We start from the raw sequence: 13,541 nt of genomic DNA on the forward strand, positions 1-13,541 counted from the left end.
GGTTAGATGGTCTCCACCAAAATCAGTCTATCAGGGGAAAGGGAATGACTTAACTTTTTGTAATGAGGGAATTTGGTCTATATTAGGATTTGAGCTTATTCTAAAAGGAAAGTGTTGTTTTGAGATTTATTCACTGGGCTCCAGTTTGGCGGTAGGGGATGTCCTTCCTGGCGGTTGACACCTCTGACACGTTATTCCTGAAGACTATATCTGTTAGCATTTTCACATGCAGCTATTTTAATGGACAAAATAGTTGCCTCATTCTAAAGCCTGCACTTGTGTGCTCACAATAATCCATAAACTGAGTTGGTCCCTAAGTGGGAATCATGCTGCAATGAGAAATTAATAACTATATTTGGAGTGAGCTATTTTCTCAATCCTGAGTTTAAGTGGTAGTGTGTGGGTAGTAGGAAAAAGATATTTCAAAAAATAAGAAAAAACGATTGCCTTTCTTTCTTGATATTAGGCATGTGATGTTCTTTACTCCAAGCTTGTCAAGTATGATGAGCTCTACATTGCACTGACATCCCTACTGGCAGCTGGATCCCAGCTTGATACAGTCAGGAGAAAGGAAAACAAGAATGTAACAGCCCTGGTAAGACCGTGGAAACCTGGGCTAATTAAGAAGAGTTTGGGATATGTTTGATGATTGGGTAGCAGTCTACCAGAAATTTCCTTCTGGCATCTAGTCAGTTTATTGGATATCTGTTTGCAAAACTGACTAGATACTTCATTATTTCTATCTAGTTTGGGTGGTTATGTTCACCTTAGAGATAATTTTTTTATCATTTTTGCATTTTTTTGTTAACATTTAGAAGAATGTGACTTTGAGAGTAAGCGTCACCTAAGTTCTGTATCTCCTGTGAATGCTGGTTGTTGTATGATATTGAAAGCCTCACACTTGAGCTTTTCCTGTGGTCCTGTGAATGTGTCTCGTGCCTGTAGAGCTCATAACAGCAATTAAGGCCACAGAAAGGGCCAGCTGATTGCGGGCGTGCTGAGGAGAATGTCTTGCTCTCTTTCAGTTACTTGGTGAATTACTGGGGAGCCAAAGTTGTCTCAGAATTGCTTTCTTGGCATGTGAAATGTGCAGAATATGGAACAAGTTTTATATAGATATAAAATGTGCGTTTTACCGTTTCCTGCTTTGGGTGTATTCTCTAGAAAGACCTGGTGAGCAGACTTGAGAGCCAAATCTCAGTTGAAGATTGGGACTCCACCCAGTTCTGCTTTGAAAATTGTATTTGGAACAATTCTTACTGTTAGGGAGCTGTTGAGGCAATACCAAAAGCTTCTACCTCTGTGATTGCTCTTTTTGCTTCTTCCAGGAGGCCTGTGCCCTTCAATATTACTTCTTGATACTGTGGAGGATTCTAGGGATTTTGCCACCATCAAAGACTTACATGAACCAGCTGGCCATGAACTCGCCAGAGATGAGTGAATGTGACATCCTACACACTCTGCGGTGGTCTTCCCGCCTCCGGATCAGCTCCTATGTCAACTGGATAAAGGTACCACAGGGCTTGCTGCTGTGGAGTATTCAAAGCCAACATACTCTAATTCTAGGAACTTTTAAATTTAAGGCTGATGAAAGCCTTAGACACTGTCTGTATTGATCTCCTGAACACTTTTTTCTTGCTGTAAATAGGACCACCTTATCAAACAGGGAATGAAGGCTGAACATGCTGGTTCTCTCCTAGAACTGGCATCCAGCAAGTGCAGCTCAGTGAAATATGACGTTGAAATTGTAGAGGAATACTTTGCTCGACAGGTATGGAAGTTTGGGGTCCATAATGATGGAACTTGGCTTATGCCACAGTTTTTTTTTGCTACAACTAATTAATATCTTGTGTATTTTTAAAGATCTCGTCCTTCTGTAGCATCGACTGTACCACCATCTTGCAGCTCCATGAAGTTCCCAGTCTGCAGTCCATCTACACCCTCGATGCTGCTATCTCGAAGGTCCAGGTCTCTCTGGATGAACATTTTTCTAAGATGGCTGCCGAGACCGATCCTCATAAGTCATCTGAGATCACCAAAAACCTGCTTCCAGCCACACTGCAACTCATTGACACCTATGCGTCATTCACTAGGTGTGACGGGCTGCCTGCCTAGAGATGTCGGAGATGGGGGAATGTAGATGCTTGGGTGGTTTACTTTCATCTTTAAATATTTTCTAGCGTTTTTCTTGTAGAGTGCAAAGAAAGATAATGTAATTTTTCCAAACACTATCATTTCTGTTATTTACTAAGATGAAGCTTTTTAAATTTCATGGTATGTAGGTACAGAAAAAATTTTCTTAATGAGTTAGAGAGTATTTTAAAAAAATATTTATTTATTTATTTGGTTGCGCCAGGTCTTAGTTGTGGCAGGAGGGCTCCTTAGTTGTGGCGTGCGAACTCTTAGTTGCAGCATGCATGTGGGGTCTAGTTCCCTGACCAGGATTGAACCCGGGCCCCCTGCATTGGGAGCACAGAGTCTTTACGGCGACACCAGGGAAATCCCCTAGAGAGTATTTTGAAACCCAGCCCTTTCTATAATAAAGATTGCATATTACACACCCTGTAGACTTGCTTTGTTTATTCTGCATGATGTTTAAATATTTTAGAATTCATTTATAAAAATTGGGAATTTATTCACAAGTCAAGATTTCTGGCAAAACTGGGCCTGTCTTCCCACATGACAGTAACAGACTGCAGCTAAGGACTGGCTGCTTCTCGTTAGCCATTCTCACTGGGCCCCTTTAAGCTCATTTACTTTATCTGGTCCCTGTAGGATTTCACTGTTCAGTTCCTGTTTCATGGGGCGTTGATGGTGAAAGGGACTTAGATCGTTGTAAAACTTAACTAATGTCTTAGTGTGAATGCTTTGCAGTAGACAGAGGACTGTTGCTTGAGGCAAGATTTTTGAACGAATATGAGCAATAAACTTGAATGACAAGTGTGAGTGTTTGCTACGTGTCAAGTACTTTTCTAGGTGTTGGGGGTACAGTGGTAGCAAAGCTGACCGAGTCACTGCCCTTTGAGTGTGTCTAGGCTCTAATCTGGCCCATCAGGCTAAAACTTTCTAAACTGAGCTGTTAATACATGTTCCTGGGCAAATAAGTTTGGGAAGTGCTTTTTTTAAAAAAAGAAAAAATAATAATACTTCTCAGAGCCTTTAATATATACATTGCCAGTCTTCTGAGGCCAGGAAGAGTGTGGTAGATATGTCCTGGAATTGAGTTTTGTAAGCATTTCAGAGGATGGCATATTCTTCGGGAAACAATTACCCATTGTAATTCTTAGGAGACCCAACTGAGATAAAGGTTTTTCGATTTGTCTAGGGTTAGTTTTTCCTAACCAAAATGGCACTAGATTCCTTCAGCTTTGACATAACCCCCTATTTTTTTCTCCAGAGCCTATTTGCTGCAGAACTTTAATGAGGAGGGATCCACTGAAAAACCTTCCCAGGAGAAATTGCACGGCTTTGCTGCTGTTTTGGCTATTGGCTCTAGTAGGTGCAAGGCGAACACTCTGGGTAAGTGAATGTGCTTTTGAATAAGACTGTTAACACCAGTATGACTAGTAGTGCTGTTTCTCTCCCTTTCTACCTGTCTACTGCATTTTTCATTTATTGGACTCTTTCTGAGTGTCAAGCATTGACATAAGTTTATCTGTTTTGATCTTCACAATAACCTTATTAGGTAAGTTTTGTTATTATCCCCCATTACTCATTAGGAAATTGAGGTTTAGAGAAGTTATTTGCCCAAATCCTACATCTTGCAAGTGGCAGAGCTGGGATCCAAACCAAGATAAGTTGGTTCCAAGGCATTAGGCTATTTCGCTGTTGGCAAAGGCCTTTGTTCTTTTCATTTATAGAGATTAGGAAGACTAGCAAGCTACTACTTAGTGCTTGGGAGAACTTCTTCCTTGTGTTACGAATGATCTAATCGAAATTTAGGATGGGGAATCAAAAGGACTTGAGCAGGGGCTTCCCTGGTGGTGCCGTGGTTGAGAATCCGCCTGCCAATGCAAAGGACATGGGTTCCATCCCTGGTCCGGGAAGATCCCACATGCCGCGGAGCAACTAAGCTCGTGTACCACAACTACTGAGCCTGTGCTCTAGAGCCCGTGAGCCACAACTACTGAGCCCGCGTGCCGCAACTACTGAAGCCCGCGCGCCTAGAGCCCGTGCTCCACAATGAGAGAAGCCACTGCAATGAGAAGCCCACGCACCGCAATGAAGAGTAGCCCCCGCTCGCCTCAACTAGAGAAAGCCCGTGTGCAGCGCAACGAAGACCCAACACAGCCAAAAAAATAAAATAAAATAAATAAATAAAATTTAAAAAAATAAAATATAAAAGGACTTGAGCAGGATTGGAGTTAAGTGCAATAGTTACCCTTTAAAATTTATAGGCATTTGTGTATTCCTGAATTTCAAGCTTCAAGGACCCTTTTAATGTTCAGATATTCTCACTTTTAGAAATTTAATTCCATCTCTTCTTTGAATACTGTTCTTAATGTGCATTAATGATCCCTGCCCTCAAGATTTGTGTTAAGGAGAAAAGAGATCAAAGTGATACCTAGTCATAGAAGGTCTAGATGTTTAATAGTGACTTGTAGTGACTTGCTCTCACTTTGCATCTTTTATTCAGTTGTCTTCTTTACTTGCAAGATTAGAAAGTGAATACGATGGGAAGTGAAAACCTTACAATTGAGATTGTTAGCTGTTAAGCAATTAGCAAGTTCTTGGACATAGTGCTGCTACTGAAATATCCATCTAAGCTATCTTAGCAATTGTTTTGACAGCCTGGGCTGTGGTGTGTTTCTCTCTGCATTTGGGCTTGGCTTTTAAAATGCTGCGTGTCGTTCTTTCTCTCTTTCTCTCTCACGATGATTCCTTGTCCTTTCTGTCTCCTCCAGGTCCAACACTGGTTCAGAATTTACCATCTTCAGTGCAGGCTGTGTGTGAATCCTGGAACAACATCAACACCAATGAGTTTCCAAACATTGGATCCTGGGTGAGTGTCTGTCTGTCCCAGGAATAGAAATTAGGAGCACTGTTCTGTTTCTGTGTTCTCTTCTTATTCTTTAGGCTTAAACTAGCTACCAAGAGATCTTAATATGCTGCAGTAGTACTTGCTATGGCTGAATCAATAATCAAGGCCTTGAATTACTCAAATGGTACGCATATGATCATTTTGCTAAGAATAAGAAGTCTGTTACTGGGTTATAGAATAACTGCTTTATTACAGTGGACCCTTGAACAATACAGGTTTGAACAGCATGGGTCCACTTACACACGATTTTTTTCACTAAATCTGGACTGCAGTACTAAATGATCTGTGGTTGGTTGAATCTGTGGATGTGGAACTGCACATACGGGGGGCTGACTATAAAGTTGTACATGGATTTTTGACTGCAAGGACAGTCAGCACCCCTAACCCCTGTGGTACTTAAGGGTCAACTACTAGGAGCCTCAGTTTCTTCATCTGCTAAATACTGGGATGTAAAGATTAAGGATATTAAATGTAAAGTGCCTAGCACATTATCTGTCACGTGAATTCTCAGTAAATGTTAACCGTTTCCTTTCCTTTTTAGGTTATATGTCAAGAACCTGCTCCTTTTGTCATACATAATTTTATGGGGTAGCTTTTAAGTTCTCTAGGCTTTTGGAAGGCTGTTGAGTCCTCTGTTAGTTTCCTTGATCTTTCTGTGTGCTCTGCTCAGATTACCTCTATTAACAGATTATTGCGTTATTACAGTTCTTTGGAAAAGCCAAGTGTTATAATCTAGTTATCCCTGCTTTGTAATCGTGACCTCTGTTTACATCCCCCAGAGCTATAGTGCAAGGATAATTAAGATATTTGTAATGCGGACCCAGATGCATTGTAAAATCCAGATCTTTCTCAGTTACTAGAGGCAAACAAACATAGTTTTAATGTTAAATATAATATATTCTAATTATTTGAAAAGTGGTATTGGGTATCTTAACTATGTACTAACTAAATTTTAGCTTAACTTTAACTTTTAAATTTTAACTCGACTTTGTGCTAACTAAAATTTGTTAACTGTTTCCTTTACTCCACCCCACTTTCCTTCCCAGGATGAATAAGAGTGTATACTGAATAGAGTCATTGTCTGTAAATCTCAGTGGGGTCTTCGGTTATGTCGTCATGGTTTCTTTTTGCTCACGTAAGAATTTGGTCCTGGGAGATAGATGGTCTATCTGTTGATGTCTGCTTTGCCTCCTTTCAGCGCAATGCCTTTGCCAATGACACCATCCCTTCTGAGAGTTACATCAGTGCTGTGCAGGCCGCTCACCTGGGGACTCTTTGTGGCCAGAGTCTGCCCCTGGCTGCTTCCCTGAAGCACACCCTCCTCTCACTGGTCAGGTTGACCGGAGATCTTATAGTGTGAGTACCTTTTACGTAGCCCTAAGTGCTCTCTACTCCTGTATTCTGTCATGGCTAAGGGAAGACAATGAGAGTTTTAATAACTGCGTAATAATACTTTTTTTGCCTGCTTCTACAGCAGAGAGAGCCTGTTGCCTTAGAGTATGAATGTTTACCTAGAATGATTTTTGGCTTAGATGTGAAGGGCAGCCGAGTACCTCCCCCCCTCCTTCTGTGTAGTATGTTTCAGAAAAGGCATGCTGGTTTTAAACCATATTGTGATTTGGAGGTACTCTGGGTTTAAGTTTCAAGGTGACAATGATGTATTTGAAGTCATGCTTCTCCAGATTCGTTGTGGAAGTTAGATGCTGCCATCGTGGAGACTAAGGGCGGGCAGGCCAGTGGAGGGACTATTTTGTTTTCCTGTACATAGGTCACGGGTAAAGTCCTATATCTCATTAGCTTAAAAGTGATCCAGATTCCTGGGAATTCTTCTAGAAAAGTTGTCTGGGAGGGTTACTAGCTTAGGTTTCAGTTAATTTTCTTTTCTAAATATTATAAAATACATCTTACAGTATTAATTTAACATCTTAATAAGTGGACTTTTCACATGGAAATGATTTTAGCTTCTGATATAATAATGAGAAAGGAGACCATGAAGTTGCATGATTATACCTATGTAAAAAACAACTATCAAAGGAAAAAAGCCCTTCTCAGTAAATGAGTAGATTGCCCTCTCCTCCCCTCGCAGCTTTTGAGAGGAGTATATTCACTAATTTGCTTCTGTTTTCTTTGCTGAAGTTGGTCCGATGAGATGAACCCGCCACAGGTAATTCGGACCCTGCTTCCCCTTCTTCTGGAGTCGAGCACTGAGAGTGTTGCTGAGATCAGTAGCAACTCTCTGGAGCGCATCCTGGGCCCTGCAGAGTCTGATGAGTTCTTGGCTCGCGTTTATGAGAAACTAATCACTGGCTGTTACAACATTCTGGCTAATCATGCAGATCCCAATAGGTGAGCCTGACTGGGGAGAAGCCTCCGGTTCCTGTGACCTCCTGGTACCATCAATAAAATGTACCAACACTAGCTTCTTTATGTTGTTAATTAATAGATTATGATTGTGCTTTTTAACAGAAAGTTCTGTACTTGTGTGCGTTTTGTGTTCTTGTGGACACACATGAAAGGTTACTTGGAATCTTCTTTTGTGATTAATTCTTAGGAATAAACATGCTGTACTAGATGTGATGAAGTGTACAAAGGAGCATGATAAAATTTCTAGTATTTTTGTAACCATGCTTCTGAGATAGGTGTTCTGTGGAATTAGGTGGTCTCATAGCATTGTTTGACCTTGATAGTGTAGGCCATGTTGATGTAGGAGAGTCTTACAGAACAGTTGAATAAGTTACAGTTTTATCCCACTGAGAACTGTACAAATAAAGGGTTCCAGGTATTGGGATTTCCTGCCTTTTTGTTGTTGAGGAATCCAGGTTTTCATCAGGGGCTGCCTTTTCTTTTTCTCTCCCTCCCCACTTCTCTTTCGGCCCCCCTCCCAGCTTCAGTCTTTCCCTCCCTTCCTTCCTCTTTCTAACAGTTTGAAATAACAGCAGTGATTCTTGGAACTCTTAGCCATCGACTACATCAGTTATCTCAGATTTTAGGAATTTTTAAATTTTATTTCAGTTTAATTCCTCAAAAATTTATTGAGCACCTACCGTATGCCAGGGTTTATGGTAAGCTTTGACAAAACAAAATTGAATATTGCCCTCAAAAGGTGTAGCCGTAAACAGACTTTGGATTTTTAAAGGTCAGGATTAGGAGGACGTTGAAACAGCCCTTGTTTCTGGTAGTTAATTTTTCTTTTGGATTTTCAGTGGACTGGATGAATCCATCTTAGAGGAGTGTCTCCAATATTTGGAAAAGCAACTGGAAAGCAGCCAGGCTCGTAAAGCTATGGAGGAATTTTTCTCTGACAGGTGAGCTATGTTTTGTTCTCCTCGGTGAACATTTTTGAATATCTCCTGGAAGTAGGGACCTGTCTATGTTGACTTCGGTGTTCTTTCTCAGGGAATTAAAAAGCCTGCTTAGGTGTTTGTACCTCTGGGAGGACTTTGGTTAACTGCTGACTCCTTGAGGTTATTGGTGGAGGGGTTGATTTCATGAACACCTGGCATTGTTGACTCACAAATGACCAGTTCCCCTAGAGAGGATGAGATTGTGAAGAAATAGAAACGGATGCGTTTTATGTGACGCTTAATGTGATTCTTCCATTTTTACCCTCCTGCCTTTCAGTGGAGAACTTGTGCAGATCATGATGGCAACAGCCAATGAGAACCTCTCTGCTAAATTCTGTAACCGAGTTTTGAAATTCTTCACCAAACTCTTCCAGCTGAGTGAGTGACAGCTTTTAGTAATCTTCTTAAAGGAACTTTGATGTCCAGCTAATGACTGTGCCTATCTTCTGCCCAAGTATAACTATGGCATGAAAATGCTAACATGTGGAGAGAATCCCTCAGAGATAGTTTGGAAGGAAGTCGAAAACTTCCTTGGAGCCTTTCCCCCTTTCCTGGCTCACAGCCTGCGCCTTCCTTCCTTTCCCCCTGCCCTCCTTCACTGACCTTCGCCTCTCGGTCTGTCTCCAGCTGAGAAGAGCCCTAACCCGAGCCTTCTGCATCTCTGTGGTTCCCTGGCACAGCTGGCTTGCGTGGAGCCTGTGCGTCTCCAGGCCTGGCTCACCCGCATGACTGCATCGCCCCCCAAAGATTCCGATCAGCTGGATGTGATCCAGGAGAACAGGCAGCTGCTACAGTTGTTGACCACGTACATTGTTCGGGAAAACAGGTAGGGCACCTGCATTTATTTCACATGTTCTAACGGCCCCAGAAATAAGGTGAGATCACTGCAGCTGTCTTTCTTTCAGGAATCAGTCGTGAGCATTTTCAGTGATTCCATAGCTCCCTCTCAATAGACTCAAGGAATCTAGTGGCTCTCCTTGATTTTTCCCATGGAAAAACTTTTGCAGTGACTTGGCATGTCAGTTGTAACGGGGATGAATGTTTTGTGCTCTAGTAGCCCAAGTCCACAACTGGGCTTAGTGTGTATAGTCATGCATTTAATGTTTAAATTTAAACTCCTTAATTACTCTTATACATTTAGAAGTGTACAATCAGATTCCTGTTGATTACTTACCAACTTGCTATTTCTTCTCTGTCAGCCAAGTCGGGGAAGGTGTGTGTGCTGTGCTGTTGGGCACCCTGATCCCCATGGCAACAGAGATGCTGGCCAACGGTGATGGGACTGGTTTCCCTGAACTCATGGTTGTGATGGCTACCCTGGCCAGTGCAGGTCAAGGTGCTGGCCATCTTCAGCTTCATAATGCTGCTGTGGACTGGCTGAGTAGATGGTAAGAGGGTGAAATTGGAGGAACGCATCTGTATGTTACAACATTGCTCTTAGAGAAAAGGGGGATAATTAATTACAGGCTATTTTCTGTAGCTCAGAGTGAGTATAAAAGAAATTTGAATCTCTACCTTTTTATTGGGGATTGAGGGAGTAGCCAGTAACTGTTCAGTTTAGATTTAATCTTCATTATTTTATTAGTAGGATTTTCTGTTCATTATTCCTGGGAGAAGTCTTGGGGAAAGTGTACCACCTGCCACTGATAGGAACAGAGCCCCCAACTTCTGATTAGCCACATAATTTTCTAAGAATGCCTTTGGTTCACAGTGTCCACAAATTGATGCGAGATATGTGAAGATGCTTCCTTTCTTTGATTCCTTAGATGATTTTGTGTGTTCCCCCCCCCCCCCTTTTTTTTTCTTTGGGACAGCAAGAAATACCTGTCACAGAAGAATGTGGTTGAAAAACTGAATGCCAATGTAATGCATGGAAAGGTAAGACAAGTGAGGAGTGACAGCAGTCAGGGAGTGGTGATTCTTACCTTTGTGGCCAGGTGGAAGTCTCCTTCCTGTTGGTTTCTGGCCCTGGCTAGCCTACAGAGGATAAGGCCTATAATCTCAAAGGCCTAGAAGTGTGTAATTGCTAACTGCATGCCCTTAGGCCTCTTCTCGGTGGCAAGAAGTGATAGGAAGGAAATATTCTGGTAAACAGACGTCCAACAGAGTCCTTCCTGAAACAGTGAATTACTGCTATTTTTAGGTATTGGCATGCTCTGGAAAATTGTCCCCTGCTCCTGCATTGGAACTGTGTGCTCTGAGTGTTATACGGAGTTACGATCTACCTCCTCCGCTCCAGTCCAGATGCTAGAATTGTTTACTTTACCTGAAGGTTCAGGTCACTGTGCTGAGAAAAAGGGTGGAAACTGGTAGAAATCTTGCATTCAGGCATTTTCTCCCCCCACCCAACCCATGAACCTGACATGGTGGCTAAGAGCAGATAACTGGCCTCTGACCCACCACAGCACCATTGTTTCTCCCTGCTTTCTTGCTGATCTTTATCCTTTCCACACTGAACTGTTAGAGTGCAGAGTGAAGGAACTTAGAAATCTGAGGCTTTGATGCCAGACTTTTGGGGTTTTTTTAGGCAAGCACGAACTATCTGCAGTGATTTGCTGGAAAAATTTTCCCTTGATCTCTGAAGCTATTCCTCCCCTCCTGCATTAATTAAAAACCCAGTAATTTAAATATCTTTCACTAATGGTTAAAAAAAATGGTAACAGCAGGAAAAAAACCAATGAGAGCTTATTCATACTTTTAATATAGCCTTTTTTCTTGAGGTATAATTGACATAGAATATTATATTAGTTTCAGATGTACAACATAATGATTTGATATTTGTTTTTATTGCAGAATGATCACAGTAAGTCTAGTTAATATCCATCACCATACGTAGTTAACAAAATTTGTTTTTTCTTGCAATGAGGACTTTTAAGACCTACTCTCTTCATAACTTTCAGAAATGCATACAATAGTATTTATTAACTCTAGTCACTATGTTTGACATTACATCCCCATGACTTATTTATTTTATAACTGGAAGTTGGTACCTTTTGACCCCGATCACCTGTTTCGCCCATCCTCCTACCCCCTGCCTCTGGCACCACCAGTCTGTTCTTTGTATCAATCTAGTTTTTTCTTGAATGATTTTTGTCTCCATTTCAACTTTTTTTTCTTGATTTCCATTGTACTTCATTTTATAAAATTTTTTAAAGAGTTGTCTTTGTGCTTAAGAAAGAATGAAACACACTGATTCAGTACAGTTTATTGACCAACTACATGTAGTCATAGTGCTAAGAGCTGAGGAAATAGATAATTAAAACATGTTTTTCTTCTCTGCTTTTATACTATTCCTTTGATATTGAGCTTTATTGGGAAAAGCTTGAGAAAACACAGTTTACATAATAATCGAATATGGAGAACTGAGGTTTGCATGGTGTGGTGGTCTTCTCTTACAGCATGTGATAGTCCTGGAGTGCACCTGCCATATTATGTCTTACTTGGCTGATGTCACCAATGCCCTGAGCCAGAGTAACGGTCAAGGCCCAAGTCACCTCTCAGTGGATGGGGAAGAGCGGGCCATTGAAGTGGACTCAGACTGGGTGGAGGAGCTGGCAGTGGAAGAGGAAGACTCCCAGGCTGAGGATTCAGTAAGTAAAGTAACCACCACGGTCATGGCTGATCGGCACTTGCAGAGCTCACACTAACAATCCTTTGGCCTTCCCTTCTAGCCCCTGTGAGCTTCAGAACTCTTCCCAGTCCTTGTTGCTTTCTCACAGCTTACTTGACTAATGCCAGACTGATTTTCCAGGCCTGTAGAGCAAGCTGTAGGGCTCTAATATCCTAGGGGAAGGACCGTTTAATAAGCACATGCCTTCCTCCATCTAGAGGCACTTGTCCTACAGTTTCTTGGTTTTTGCATCCAAAATGGAGTTTCAAAGATGAGTTCTTCATGGGGATGGTGTGAGCTCCCTTGTAGAGAAAACGTAAGATTTATTTTTTTCTTAGCCACAAAACCTTAAGGTCTCACCTGAAATTGCAGCATATTTATAGCCTGCAAGCTATCTCCAATTGGAGTAGGTTTCTACTGGTCATTTATGAGTCAGTGGTTTACTCTCCGTAGGGTGTGTTTTTATGGGTCCCTGTGTAGAAGGATATATTTCTGATTAAAACTATTTATTATCTTTGAAGGATGAAGATTCTCTTTGCAATAAATTGTGCACTTTTACCATCACTCAGAAAGAATTCATGAACCAGCATTGGTAAGAGTAGTTTTTCGTTTTAGGTGAGGGTTTGCTGGGCCTTGATTGTTGGGACTTCTGGGCTCACTGGCTGGTTCTCATTCTTCGTAGGTACCACTGTCACACCTGCAAAATGGTTGATGGGGTGGGTGTGTGCACAGTATGTGCCAAGGTGTGCCACAAGGATCATGAGATTTCCTATGCCAAGTATGGATCCTTCTTCTGTGACTGTGGAGCCAAGGAAGATGGCAGCTGTCTGGTGAGAGATTGGAACATTCTCTCGGCTATAAAGGGTGACTTGTTGGTGACACAAATGCTTAAGCCAAACTGGGAAATTCCCATGTCACCTTCATGGTGGCCTGGGTCTAGGACTAAGTTCTGGTTGTCATTGATTAGCTATATAGTCATGGCCTACGCACTTCACTTAGAATATTAGAACTTGCAATGTCCTTAGAGATCTTGCAGTTTTTTAAAGACCCCCTCCACAATTTCAAGACCTATTGCTATGAGTGGGTAAAGTACCAGATATTAGGTGAATACAATGAAGATCAGAATTCAGGCTTGTGGATATTCTTTAAATGGTTAGCCAGTGTCTCCTTTGGGTCAGATTTTCCTTCAACATCTTAGGCAGTATTTCATCTATGCTTGTGGCAAGACTTGGGGCCTCTGGCGTTTTCTGTCCCTAGGCTCTAGTGAAGCGAACTCCCAGCAGCGGCATGAGCTCCACCATGAAGGAGTCAGCATTTCAGAGTGAACCCAGAGTTTCAGAGAGTCTCGTGCGCCACACCAGCACCTCCCCAGCGGACAAGGCCAAAGTCACCATCAGCGACGGAAAGGTTGCCGATGAAGAGAAGCCCAAGAAGAGCAGCCTGTGCCGCACAGTGGAGGGCTGCCGGGAGGAGCTGCAGAACCAGGTGGGCTCCGCTGGCGCCCAGCATGGGGTCCAGAGCGCGGAGCCTGGCCAGCTGGTCCACG

At 42.1% G+C, this 13,541-nt stretch overlaps 1 protein-coding gene across 7 annotated transcripts in view; it reads left to right on the plus strand.

Moving 5' to 3' along the window:
• UBR4 (ubiquitin protein ligase E3 component n-recognin 4) overlaps positions 1-13,541 on the plus strand; it is a 125,925-nt gene that overhangs the window by 30,358 nt on the left and 82,026 nt on the right. For all 7 annotated transcript variants that reach the window (XM_082402518.1, XM_082402519.1, XM_082402523.1 and 4 more), the window contains exons 22-38: positions 467-595; positions 1,329-1,511; positions 1,649-1,771; positions 1,864-2,093; positions 3,398-3,519; positions 4,905-5,002; positions 6,240-6,397; positions 7,178-7,387; positions 8,245-8,346; positions 8,663-8,763; positions 9,013-9,211; positions 9,585-9,773; positions 10,200-10,263; positions 11,784-11,975; positions 12,517-12,587; positions 12,678-12,825; positions 13,253-13,480. In XM_082402518.1, the coding sequence (XP_082258644.1) occupies positions 467-595; positions 1,329-1,511; positions 1,649-1,771; positions 1,864-2,093; positions 3,398-3,519; positions 4,905-5,002; positions 6,240-6,397; positions 7,178-7,387; positions 8,245-8,346; positions 8,663-8,763; positions 9,013-9,211; positions 9,585-9,773; positions 10,200-10,263; positions 11,784-11,975; positions 12,517-12,587; positions 12,678-12,825; positions 13,253-13,480 (2,547 nt within the window). The remainder of the gene's footprint in view (positions 1-466; positions 596-1,328; positions 1,512-1,648; positions 1,772-1,863; positions 2,094-3,397; positions 3,520-4,904; positions 5,003-6,239; positions 6,398-7,177; positions 7,388-8,244; positions 8,347-8,662; positions 8,764-9,012; positions 9,212-9,584; positions 9,774-10,199; positions 10,264-11,783; positions 11,976-12,516; positions 12,588-12,677; positions 12,826-13,252; positions 13,481-13,541) is intronic.

Source organism: Balaenoptera borealis (genome assembly GCF_965194805.1).
Source record: "Balaenoptera borealis genome assembly, chromosome: 1".
Classification (NCBI taxonomy): Eukaryota; Metazoa; Chordata; class Mammalia; order Artiodactyla; family Balaenopteridae; genus Balaenoptera; species Balaenoptera borealis.